The sequence below is a fragment of the Humulus lupulus genome, chromosome 7 (genome assembly GCF_963169125.1).
Source record: "Humulus lupulus chromosome 7, drHumLupu1.1, whole genome shotgun sequence".
Taxonomy (NCBI): Eukaryota; Viridiplantae; Streptophyta; class Magnoliopsida; order Rosales; family Cannabaceae; genus Humulus; species Humulus lupulus.
In genome coordinates, this window is record NC_084799.1 from 53,911,880 (window position 1) to 53,924,694 (window position 12,815).

General features: G+C 34.2%; 1 protein-coding gene across 1 annotated transcript; it reads right to left on the reverse strand.

Annotated features, from left to right (window-relative positions):
- Window positions 1–3,028: 3,028 nt before the first annotated feature.
- LOC133791710 (uncharacterized mitochondrial protein AtMg00810-like) lies at window positions 3,029–3,355 on the reverse strand. Its single transcript, XM_062229628.1, has one exon. It carries the CDS (start codon window positions 3,353–3,355, stop codon window positions 3,029–3,031), a length of 327 nt encoding a protein of 108 aa, XP_062085612.1.
- Between the last annotated feature and the right edge of the window lie 9,460 nt (window positions 3,356–12,815).

A 12,815-nucleotide genomic window follows, 5' to 3' on the forward strand; every position in this document is an offset into this window, starting at 1 on the left:
TATATTTAGAAAAAGTTAAATAAAAAAATAAAAATAAAAACTAAGAAAATACAGTGCCACATCATTTCTTTGGACTCTAAGTTATATAAATTCTAGCTCGTACTCTCTTTTAATATAATTATAGTAGAATTTCAATTTATCAAAGGATATTATTTGTATTATCCTTAAGAAAAATAATTACTACGCTCTGTTTTCTCGCTAAGTTTTTCTTTTATTAATTTTAAATATATATATAAATAAATAAAGAGTAATTATGAAGCACACAATACTCAAAATTCAAATACCTCAAATAATAAAAACACAACCAGCATCTTTGTATTTAGGTTGGTTAAAAAATAAAACATATAACATTTCTTAAATACTTATTATTGATAATAATTAAAGAATATCAAAAAGAGTAGTGTAATTATTGAGACAGTGACCATGAAGCATTAGAAGTGACTTTTCCTCCTCAACTTATTAATTCAAAAAATATAATAAAGAAAATAATTTTAATACACACAAAACCATTTTGAACAATTGTTTTTGAGCTATTTCTTTATTAAACTCCAATATATATAGAGTAACCTGAAAATTATAGAGAACTTTATTCTTCAAATCATTATTACTACTATTATTAATATTATATTATTATGTAATAAGTACATAGTAGAGAAAAAACAACCAATGGTTTCCAAACTGTTTTTTATTTTCTTTTACTTCGTATATATACGAATAACCTAACAAATATATCACTTAACTTTTTATGATCTAAAACATATATGTGCTGATCATTACAATTGAGATTACAAATTTACTGAATTACATAGCAAAAAATTAAAATTTTGGTACGTGAGTTTTTTAAAATTTATATATCCAGTGTAAATTGATATATTTGGAAGTCTTTAGTGAAAATCATAATAATTAGAATTTTAAACAAAATTGACATCATCAAGTAATTCAACAATGTATAATAAATTTTACTTCTTGTTAATATTCAGAAATTATAAGTTTTTACCAATATCAAGGTTGTTCTCTTTCTAAGAAAAGGCCTACAATATCTGTAAAAGCAACATATTAGACATGCATACCTTACTTCAAATTACTCTTCATATATGATTAATATATATTACGTGCGCTAAAAAATTTAATAACTGTAAAAGCAACATATTAGAGATGTATACCTTACTTCAAATTGCTCTTCATATATGATTAATATATATTACTTAAACCCATTATCAAATATTTGAAAACAAAAACAATAGCATTATCAAACAATGAATTTCACTTGTTCGAATTGTACATATATATGAAATTTCAGACTATAATATGTCAAGAGTCCTCGTCCCAACCTTGTCTTCCAATTCACTGATATTTGTAAGAAAAGCTTTTTCCGAAGTCAAAACCATGTACGGATACATAGATATATATATATATATATATATATGCGAAGTGGTGTATAGTATGGCAAAAAAATCATGGAACCATTCATTAACAACAATAAGCTATATATAATTGCATAAATAAAACATTACATATGCTACCTACTAACTTTCGACGTGATTCAAAGAGAAAAATTGTAATTGCATAGTAATATTATTCAAATTGTCAGGAATAAGTATCTGTTGTAGATGGACCACATCTAAATCAGGGATGTCAAAAAAATCTGGTGGATCGGGGCGACCTATGATCCGAAAATAAGCGAGGCAAAATCGGGGCGGGTCGAGATCCGACCCGATCCACTAACAATTGAAGCGGGTCGGACCACGACCCGACCTCCGACCCGACCCGGTTGTTGTTTTTTTTTTTTTGTAATAAAATTTTTTTAAAAAAAACTAATTGCTACAACTATTTAGGGTGATCTACAATTCAAATATATAAAGTATATTTAAGAGATATAGAGAAGAAAATTGATGTTTTGCTTTGAAGTATATGAAATTTTATTTTATTTTAATATGCAAGACAATTTATAAAAAAATTTAGGCAACTCATTTATGTCTAGTATGACAGATTTTCTTGTCATTTATTTATATATTGTAATTTTTTTTTTTAAATTAGTCTTTCTTTTATTAAAGAAAAAAAAAACCTTACCCAGTCTGGTCTGACCCGCTCCATCACATCCGGGGCGGGTCTGACCCGACCCAGATCAAAAGCCCTAACGGATCAGGTCGGGTCGGGACAGAAGCTTAGCGGGTCAGGGCAGATCTTTAGCGGGGCAGGGCCGACCCGCCCCATTTACATCCCTAATCTAAATTGAAGCAAGCACAAAATAATTTGGAGAAAAAAATATTAATATTTATAATGAAGACGACAACTGGAAAAATATGGAAGACTTGCAAAATAAATTGTTTGTAAAGGCGTGAACAATTCAACAATAAAATTCTTTATAGAATCAAAGTTTTGTTCATGCTTACTTGTTGGTTATGCTGCCATATACTGAAGCCTCCATACTTAATATCAACCTCAGCACATTCTTTCTTTCTTTCTCACTCAGTGAAGAAACAAATATGGAGCAGAGTAATTGAAGAATCAGCTCAAAAATGAGGCTGAGGAGAAACTTTATATTTATATGTAGGGTATAGTTCACAGTATAAGTGGTAAGCAACTGTGATGTTTACATGTGGTCCAATAACAAAAAGGCACAAAATATAAAGATGATACTAAAAGAATTAACAGAATATTCTAGATAGTAATATGGTGTGGTGCTGGTACACAAGCAGCAGTGTGGCATAGACTAAACTTTCTTAATATCACCCCTCAAACGAAGGGGTGAATCAACCACTCTAAGTTTGTCTATGAGGAATTTGAATCTTGAGTGTGATAGGCCCTTTGTCAAACAATCAGCAACTTGATCATGGGATGGAATGTACCTAATGTCAAGCTTCTTTTCTATAACTTTATTGTGAACAAAGTGAACATCTAATTCGATGTGTTTGGTTCTAGAATGATATACAAGATTAGATGCTAGTGCACTTGCACTCATGTTGTCACACCATATTACTGGTGATGAGAGAAGAGGAAACTTGAGCTCTTGAATGAGTGCTTGCAGCTAGGCAATTTCTGCAGCAACTTGGGCTAAGGCGAGGTACTCCGATTCTGTGCTAGATTTGGCAACAACAGTCTGCTTTTTAGAGGACCAGGAAACAAGTGTGTCTCCAAAGAAAACACAATAGCCAGCAACAAATTTTCTATCATTAGGACAACTGGCCCAGTTGGCATCTGAAAAGCCAGTTAAAGTGAGTATCTCACTGTATTTGATGTGTAGCTCGTGATGTATGGTTCCCTTCAAGTACCTGAGTATCCTTTTGGCAGCAGACCAATGCGTGGTTGTTGGAGCCTTTAAGAACTGATTTAGCTTGTTCACTGCAAAGGACATGTCTGGTCAAGTGTGTGCAAGGTATTGCATTCTACCAATGAGGCTTCTGTAAAGTGTTGGATCTTTCAGCAACACAACATCTTCAATAGACATCGGTTTTCCAGCTGTCATAGGAGTTGGACATGGTTTTAAGTTTACCATGTTGAATTTCTTTAACATTTCAGCGACATATTTCCCTTGAGACAGATACATGCCTGATGAATCACGAACCACTTCTATTCCAAGAAATTAGCTTAAGGCTCCTAGGTCTTTGAGTGCAAAAGTTTTGTTTAGTTTGGAAGTAAATAGTTGTAGCTGCTTTGAATCATTTCCAGACACTATTATGTCATCCACATAGATAAGCACCATGATGATATAGTCTTTAGTCTTGAGCAAAAACAGTGAGGAGTCTGCTTGTGAGTTTTCAAATTTCCATTCAATCAGGGTGTGCTTTAGGCGATCGAACCAAGCCTTTGGTGCTTGTTTCAGCCATACAAAGATTTGTTGAGCTTGCATACATGGTCTGGTTTGGTGGCATATTCAAAACCTAGTGGTTGATTCATGTAGACAACTTCCTCTAGATGACCATTCAGAAAAGCATTATTAATGTCTAGCTGTCTTATGTCCCAATTTTTGGCTACTGCAATTGTGAGAACAACCCGAACTGTAGAGGCTTTAACGACTGGACTGTAAGTTTCACTAAAGTCAACTCCCGGCCTTTGATGAAAACCCTTCGCCACTAATCTTGCTTTAAAACTTTGGAAAGAACCATCATTGTTATACTTTCTTTTGAACACCCACTTGTTGCCTACAATATTATACTCTGGTTGTTTAGGCACTAGGAACCATGTTTTATTTGCCTGCAGTGCATTGAACTCTTCTGTCATAGCTTGTTTCCAGCCGCTGTGTTTAAGGGCTGCTTCAATTAAGTCAGGTTCTTCATCTTTATCTTCCCACTTGGCTTCACCAATGTAAGCTTTTGGCTTATAGATGCCATCTTTTGATCTTGTGATCATGGGGTGAGATGATTGAACTTCCTTCGGCATGCTACTGCTATCAACATTGGGGTTCGAAGCTGGTAAGGGCCCTGGTTCGGCCACTATATTTTCTGGAATGTCAGCAGCCAAATCAGAAGAAAAGGACTCGGATGGTCTCACCTCATTACTGTGATTTGAGGACTCGGTGTGCAGATCAGGTGATTAAATTATGGTCCTCTTCTGGATGATTTATTTCAGCTGCATGCATGGATTGTTGAGGGAACTTGAGTTTTTGGTAAAACAAACCAGGATGTTGGCGTTTGGACAGTGACTATTTTCTCTCTAATAATTTGAGAAAACCACTTTGAAATGGAAACTCTTCTTCATTGAACATGACATTTCTAAAGATGTAGACCCGACCATTTGGACTTAGGCATTTGTATCCTTTATGTGACTCACTATACCCTAAGTTGACACATTTGATTGAGTGGAATTGAAACTTATGTGTTTGGTAAGGTCTATGGCAAGGAAAACAGGCACATCCAAAGGTTTTAAGGAAGTTATAATCTGGTTTCTTAGAGTTCAGCAGCTCAAATGGTGACTTCCCTTTCAAAATAGGTGTAGGTAGGCGATTTATCAAGAAAACAGCAGTGGTAAAGGCTTCACACCAGTATTTTAAGGGCATGGTTGCTTGAGCTAGTAGAGTTAGGCCCATCTCTACTATGTGATGGCGTTTTCTCTCTGCTCTACCATTTTGTGCTGAGGTATATGGGCAGGAATGTTGGAGAATTATGCCATTTTGTTTGACTAGATCATTGAAAGCTTGGTACTCTCCCCCAAAATCAGCTCTTAACTTTTTTATTTTCCTATCAAATTGGTTTTCAGCAAGGTTTTTAAATTGAATGAAGGCATTGAGTGCATCAGCTTTGGATTTGAGGAAATAGATCCATGTGTTTCGGCTAAAGTCATCTATAAAATGAATGTAGAATTTCATGTTAGTATTTAACATGATAGGAGAGGGTCCCCAAATATCTGTGTGAATCAAGTCAAGAGGTGCTTTGGCTCTGTTATCTGAAAGTGCAAATGGTAAAGAATGAGCTTTGCCAAATTGGCATGCATCACAGAAATGTTCTTTTTCATTAATTAAGCTTTTTACATTGATTTGATTTAGTACTTGACTCAATACTCGACACAATGGATGACCTAGACGCCTATGCCAAACATCCTTTAGGGAATTTGAAGACTGAACTAGACTGGGTTGACTGACTTTGTTGTTCTGCAGAGATGCTTCAGCAGAGAAAGAAAAGGACTCTAGACTACCTAACTTAGACTGAAAGTTTGCATTGAGTGTTGGCTTCGATTCCGATGTTTGCAGCTGATATAAACCATCCTTAAGTGTCCCTTGTAGCACCACCTTCCCTGTTTCCTTGTCCTTCACAAAACAGCAATCAGAGAAAAATTCAACATAAACATCATTATCGGCAGTAAGTTTTGATATGCTAATAAGATTTTTACAAATCTTTGGAACATATTCAACATCAAATTATCATGGTTCTCAGATTTCAGCACACCAGTACCAACATGAGTTATGGCTAACTCACTTCCATTTCCCACAGTGAGTTATTCCTTACCATGGTAGTCGGACTTGCTACTCATGTTATCAGCATCTGAGGTGACATGATTACTCACACCACTGTCGGCATACCACCCTTCATTTTCTACAATTTCAGGTGTGGCCAAGTAAGCTACAGTGTTCCCCTTGTCTGAGTTGTTTCCAGTGAAAGGAGGTGAACCCATGTAAGCTTCATCAAAACAGTTGTAGCATATAGCTATCGAATGCCCATACTTCCCACAGACTTGACATGTAGGTCTAGAACCATTTCCTCTTCCATTTCTTCTTCTAGATCGGTTACCTCCTCCTCTTGACAGACCTTGATTGAAGTTCCGTCCTCCTGAGTTTTGGTTCTGAGTTATGTGTTTTCCTTTATTCGGAAGGGTAGGCTTGTTGGCAAAGTGAGTTGAGGGAGGCCCAATATCTTTTAGAAATTTGTTTGAAGGAGCTAGAGCATTAAGCCTCTCCAATCTGCTATCATAGCTCAGCAGGATATCTTGCAATTCTTGCCAAGTGATGTTTTCTTTTGCTTCAATTTGAACCAAGATAGACAAGTATTATGCATCAAGCCCATTTAGAACATTAGTAATTAGATGAGACTCGGGTAAGGACTACCTGCCAGAGCTAAGATGTCAGCCCATGTTCGCATTTGTCTAAGATATTCAACCATGTTCAGATTTCCTTTCCTTGTGGTTTGCAGCTTTGTGCGAGTTTCATCCATTTTCGCCTTTGAGTGGGCACCATAAAGCAATTCTAGAGACCTACATAGAGCAGCTGCTGAGTTACAGCCCATCACTTCTGTAGTTATTCCTTCTGTCATTGAACCATAAAGCCATCCCATGAGAAGTTGATCGTTCACGATCCATTGTTCGAATTCCGGGTTGTTGCGTAGTCCGAAGCCTGGTGTGCCATCTCCTGTCGCGACTCCAGCGGGAATGAATTCTTGAGGACAGGGCTTAGTTCTGTTCATGTAGCCATCCAAGCAATGACCACGGATGATATTCGAGACCATTGTCTTCCATAATGTGAAATTATTTCTATCTAATTTCACAGAGAAAGGCTGATTATGTTAGAAAACTTTATACAGGATCTTTATTTATTTTCATGTAGATCTAATATTAAACAAATTAATGTGAGATAACCTAGAACATGTTTCTAAAATTGAATTCAAAGAGAAACAAAGATAAGAATACTTACAGTATATGCAGCAGAATGAAAGAGTTCTTCCTTCAGTTTCTCTAACTCATGTATCCTTTTTGTCGCAGAGTATTATCAAGAAACTGGACTGTTCTTCTAATTTCTTCACAGTCTTCCAATGTATCCTTAGAATCACCTAGACTAGAGTGGGCAATTCACAACACATGAGATAGATACAAAGAGAAGAAGAGAAAATAATAAAGAGACTTAGAAAATGACTTGTGTTTAGAGAGAATCTAAAACTATCAGAAAACTAGTGATTAAACTTATATGTCGTATGTCTTGACTTCTCTCTAACCACTCCTTTTATAGACTCAATTAGGTCATTTAATTTAATTAAAAATAAATAAAATAATAGCCAATTTGAAGCCCTAGGTCGAAATTATCATGGGTTTTAGGCCCGTGAAATTTTTCATTTGATTATAAGCCCATTGGACCTAAAATCAAGGCCTGTATTATTTTCTATTGATTTAATTAATTAAATAATTGTTTAATTCCTTTATCAAATTAATTATTTATAATTTGAACATTGATTTAAAATTATTTATTAATTTAGATACAAATTTATCTTAATTAATAAATATGTCATAATTTCTCTTTTTTTCTCAAAATTACATAACTATGTGAAACTATCCAAAATTGACCAGGTCAACTTTGATAATTCTAATTGATAATTAAATCAATTAATTGAGACTATCTAGATAATTTTATCCAAGGTTCAATGGGGATCATGGGCCTATGAAATCAAGCTCCAATAAGTTATCATAAATCTAACAAATAAATTTACTAACTTGTTAATTCCTCGTGACTCCATTATAGACTCGAAATTGCACTCTTGAATTCATAGAACGCGCTATAACAAATATAGATACGCTATTAATTATCCATCGTTACAACCATATTTGTCACTCAATCCTCTATAGATGGTCTACAATGAGATAGGACTAAAATACAATTTTACCCATCATTGTATTTTATCCTTAAAACACTTAATTCCTTGTAAATGATATTTCATTAAACTAATTTAATTACTGAAATGAGATCTCTATCATTTAACACCTTGAACCAAACTAAAAGGAAACCATCGTTTCACTTCTTCATCAGAAGCTATAGATGTTCATATCTATGATTAACACTCCCACTCAATTATACTACGAGTTCCCAAGATGTAAGTATGGGCTAATCCATAGGGTAAGCTGATAACGAACAAGTCAAAGAACTCAAATAATACAATCAGTTAGAATACTAACCACTCATAATTGAGATTGAATTGACATATGGTCAACTATATCATATGACTAGAATAGATAATAACGGTATGTTTACTTATCTTATCAACTGTCAATATCGGTCCAGTCCAATGTAACAAATACATCCGATCTTATCTACTTTGCTAATGTTCTGGAAAGAACATAACACTGTAATGTGTAAGTAGATCATATCGTAAATTGGCAAGTTAGTGTAAATCCTGTGCACTAACTAATCTTAGGACTAACTTATTTTGAACATATAATCATATTTATATTCCACTGTGATTACGTCACTATAAATAAGATTAGCTATATGCTCGGGATTTAATAGAAGTTTATATTAAACAAATAATCATGAAAATAAAACATGTGAGCAAAGTGATTGACTAAGTCAAAAAATAATTTCTTATTCTTTTATTGATAATAAAATGAGATTACAAATAATTTGGGTTTTAATTAGGGCATAAAATCCCATCAGATTGAGGGTGTTGTAGAAAGGGGGTACGGTCATAGAGTGTTGTTGCGCAACAATGGCTTGTTGAGGCATGGCATTGGTTGCCGTGGTGGTTGGCTGAGCTCCACCTTGACTTGGTAGAGGTGTTTGGCTGCGTTGGCTGTTCCCAATCGACATAATCGGCGTTGGCCAAACCTGGCTCTGATACCAAGTGAAGAAACAAATATGGAGCAAAGTAATTGAAGAATCAGCTCAAAAATGAGGCTGAGGAGAAACTTTATATTTATATGTAGGGAATAGTACAAAGTATCAGTGGTAAGCCACTGTGATGCTTACATGTGGTCCAATAACAAAAAGGCACAAAATATAAAGATGATACTAAAAGAATTAAGAGAATATTCTAGATAGTAATATAGTGTGGTACTGGTACACAAACAGCAGTGTGACATAGACTAAACTTTCTTAACAAGCTCTTGACAACATTTCGGTCCTAAAATCATGTTTATAAAACACCTTATATATAGTTATATTCGATATGCAGTTGAAAAATATGGTGTTGTTAAAATTTTAATAAATTCTTCATGATATTCAAACGTAAAATCTTTTGATGTTGTGGTCTTAGTATACTTGTGGTTAGGTATATATGATCCTTTCATATTCTTATTTAATATTATCATTAATAATTAATACTTACAATTAATTTTATATGTTTTAATAATGAATAAAAAATTGAAAAATAATAATAAATAGTCTATTATCATATTTTGTAACTGCATACTTTTATGTAGGGGTGTTCGTGGTGCGGGTGATGCGGTTTTTCTCTAATTTTTTGGACCGCACCGCATATGCAGTTTGAACAATTTTCCAAACCGCAACCCGCATCGCATAGACCTCAAACCGCATAAACCGCACCGCAAAAATGCGGTGTGGTGTGGGCAGTTTATGTTAGATATTCATACAATATCTTATCAATAATTTTGCATACAATTTAGAACACTATAATCAATTAAATAATACAGAAAATATACCTGATTCAGCCATGGAGAAATTGTAAATTGTTAGTGCAATACTAACCAACTAAGCCTTCCTCCCTATGACCTTTATTTCTGAAGCAGATTATCAGACTACTGAATAGCGATGAGACTATTCATATATATAGAGTTAGGGAGAGGACTTAGCTTATATAAATCTAGTTGGACTGGGCCTCATCATCAAATGCTTCAATTCACTAGAAAGCCCACACTTCTGCCTCAACTAGACTACTATAGATACTAAGCTCATAAACAAGAGATCACTAAAATTAAATGGGCTAGATCAGCAAAGAACTATTTATCAACTCATATTTTATAAAACATGAAAATAAATAATGTAAGCCCAAATAAAAAGTCTAACATTCTCCCACTTGGGCTACATTAATTTTGCAATACATATATATATATATCAAAATAATTTTATTTTAAAAACGACTCATGGGTTGAGTAACAAGAAAAATATTGTGGCCACTTTTAAAAAAACAATAGTTCTTTGATAGTATCTAAAACAATTGGTCCAATTTAATCCTTGATATTGAACTATGATTATCAATTTGCTTTCCAATCAACAAAAAATATTCATAATCACAAATACCAAAGTATTAAATCGACATGGTCAATAAGTCTAGTAGTGTGGTAAGAGAATATGTCCAACATGTGATTAGTTATATAACATAATCTCTTTATCAATCCTCATTTCACTGATACCATGATGCCTAATAAATAAGCCAGTGAAATAACCAAAGCACTGCTTAATAAATAAGTCAGTGTTATATCATTAACTGTGCATAAAACAGTATGATATCCACGTCATTAAGCAAATAAACTTAAATGACGATAACAACAATACTATGAACTACATGCTTTCAACTTAACATTCTCGAGAATATAACAAAACATAAATGAAAGCATAACTATTCATTGATCAAAAGAAACCAAAAACAAACTTTGTAGTTCTTAAGTTCAATAAAGAAATTACAAATAATCATAATTCTTGCTGGATAAAAGAAAACAGAAAGAAAACTCCCACTAACCAAAAAGATCAAAGGATTCTAAAATGCCCATATCAACAACATGTTTATTAAATAATGATGCACTTAATCCTTTGGTTAGAGGATCCGCCAACATCAATTATGTCTTACAATTCTCTATAATAACATCTCCTTTCTTGACTAGGTCTCTGACAGTAAGATACTTGATCTCCATATGCTTCGAAGCACCACTGATCTTATTATTCCTGGCAAAGAAAACGGCAGCACTATTATCACAATCGATCAGCATAGGTAAGGAAATAGAATCAACTAATCGTATCTCTCTAATCAGATTCTTTAGCCACACAACTTGCAAAGATGCCCCATAACAAGCTACAAACTCAGCATACATAGTAGATGAAGTAATCAAAGTCTGGTTTACACTTTTCCAAGAAATTGTTGCGCCAGCCAAAGTGAAAATATATCCAGAAGTTGACTTTAAATCATCTATAGAACCACCAAAATCAGAATCTGAATAACCAACAACTCGGATATTCTCAACTTGCTTATAAACAAGCATAAAATTCTTGGTTCTCTGTAAATATCTCAAAACTTTCTTTGCAGCAACCCAATGATCACACCCAGGATCAGACAAATATCATCCAAGAACATTTACCACAAAAGCAATATCAGGTCTAGTGCAAGCCTGAGCATACATCAAACTCCCTACCACACTCACATAAGGGATGTTTGACATTTCTTCTCTCTCTAAGTTGTTCTTAGGACATTGTTGCTTACTAAATTTGTCTCGTTTCAGAATAGGGATAGAACCAGGTGTACATAGATCCATGTTAAACCTTTTAAGCACACGATGAATATAAGCTTCTTGAGATAAACCAAGAACTTTTCGTTTCCGGTCACGATGAATCTCAATCCCCAAAACAAAAGATGCTTCTCCAAGATCCTTCATATCAAAATTTGTAGACAGGAAAATTTTGGTCTCATTTAGTAGTCCCAAATCACTACTCGCTAGTAAAATGTCATCCACATAAAGAACAAGAAAAATATAACGACTCCCATTGAACTTCATATAAATGCATTGATCAAACTTGTTCTCTATGAAACCAAACGATATCACAACTTTATCAAACTTCAAGTATCATTGACGAGATGCTTGTTTGAGACCGTAAATAGACCTTTTCAATTTGCAGACCAAGTTCTCCCTTCCACTTTCCTTGAAACCTTCAGGCTGAGACATATAGACATGCTCATCCAACTCCACATTCAAAAAAGCAGTCTTTAGATCCATTTGATGCAACTCTAAATCAAAATGTGCAACTAAGGCCATAATAATCCTGAACGAATCTTTTGTAGAAACAGGTGAAAAGGTTTCAGTGTAATCAATACCTTCTCTTTGAGTAAAGCCCTTTGCCACTAGACGTGCTTTGTATCTTTCAATTTTACCCTTATTATCCTTTTTTGTTTTGAAAATCCATTTACATTCTATTGGTTTAAAAGCTACAGGTAACTCAATTAATTCCCACACATCATTATTCTTCATGGATTCAATTTCATCTTCCATGGCTTCAATCCATTTAGAAGATTGTTCACTTTTAAGAGCTTCACTATAAGTCACAGGATCAACAACATGACCAATATCATATTCTCCTTCTCCAAGATAAACCAAAAAATCATTAGAAATTGCTGACCTTTTTGCCCTCTGAGATCTTCTTAGAGGAATAATTTCTGGAATTGCTGCTTGTTGTTGAACACCATCTTGAATGACGTCTTCAGCATCTGGAACTTCTTCAAAGACAGGAGCCTCGTCCATAATGGGAGCATCAACAACAGAAGTAGGAATAGGATCATCATGAGTATTATTTGTCTATATTATATCATCTCTTGAAAGAGATAAAGGAATGAAAATTCCACCAGATGACTCCCCTATTTCAAGAGATGGAGTAGAAACTTTCTCAACAATATCAAATT

Excerpts from the sequence above, each read along its gene's own strand:
- LOC133791710 (XM_062229628.1), bottom strand. The coding sequence starts at position 3,355 with ATGTCCTTTGCAGTGAACAAGCTAAATCAGTTCTTAAAGGCTCCAACA.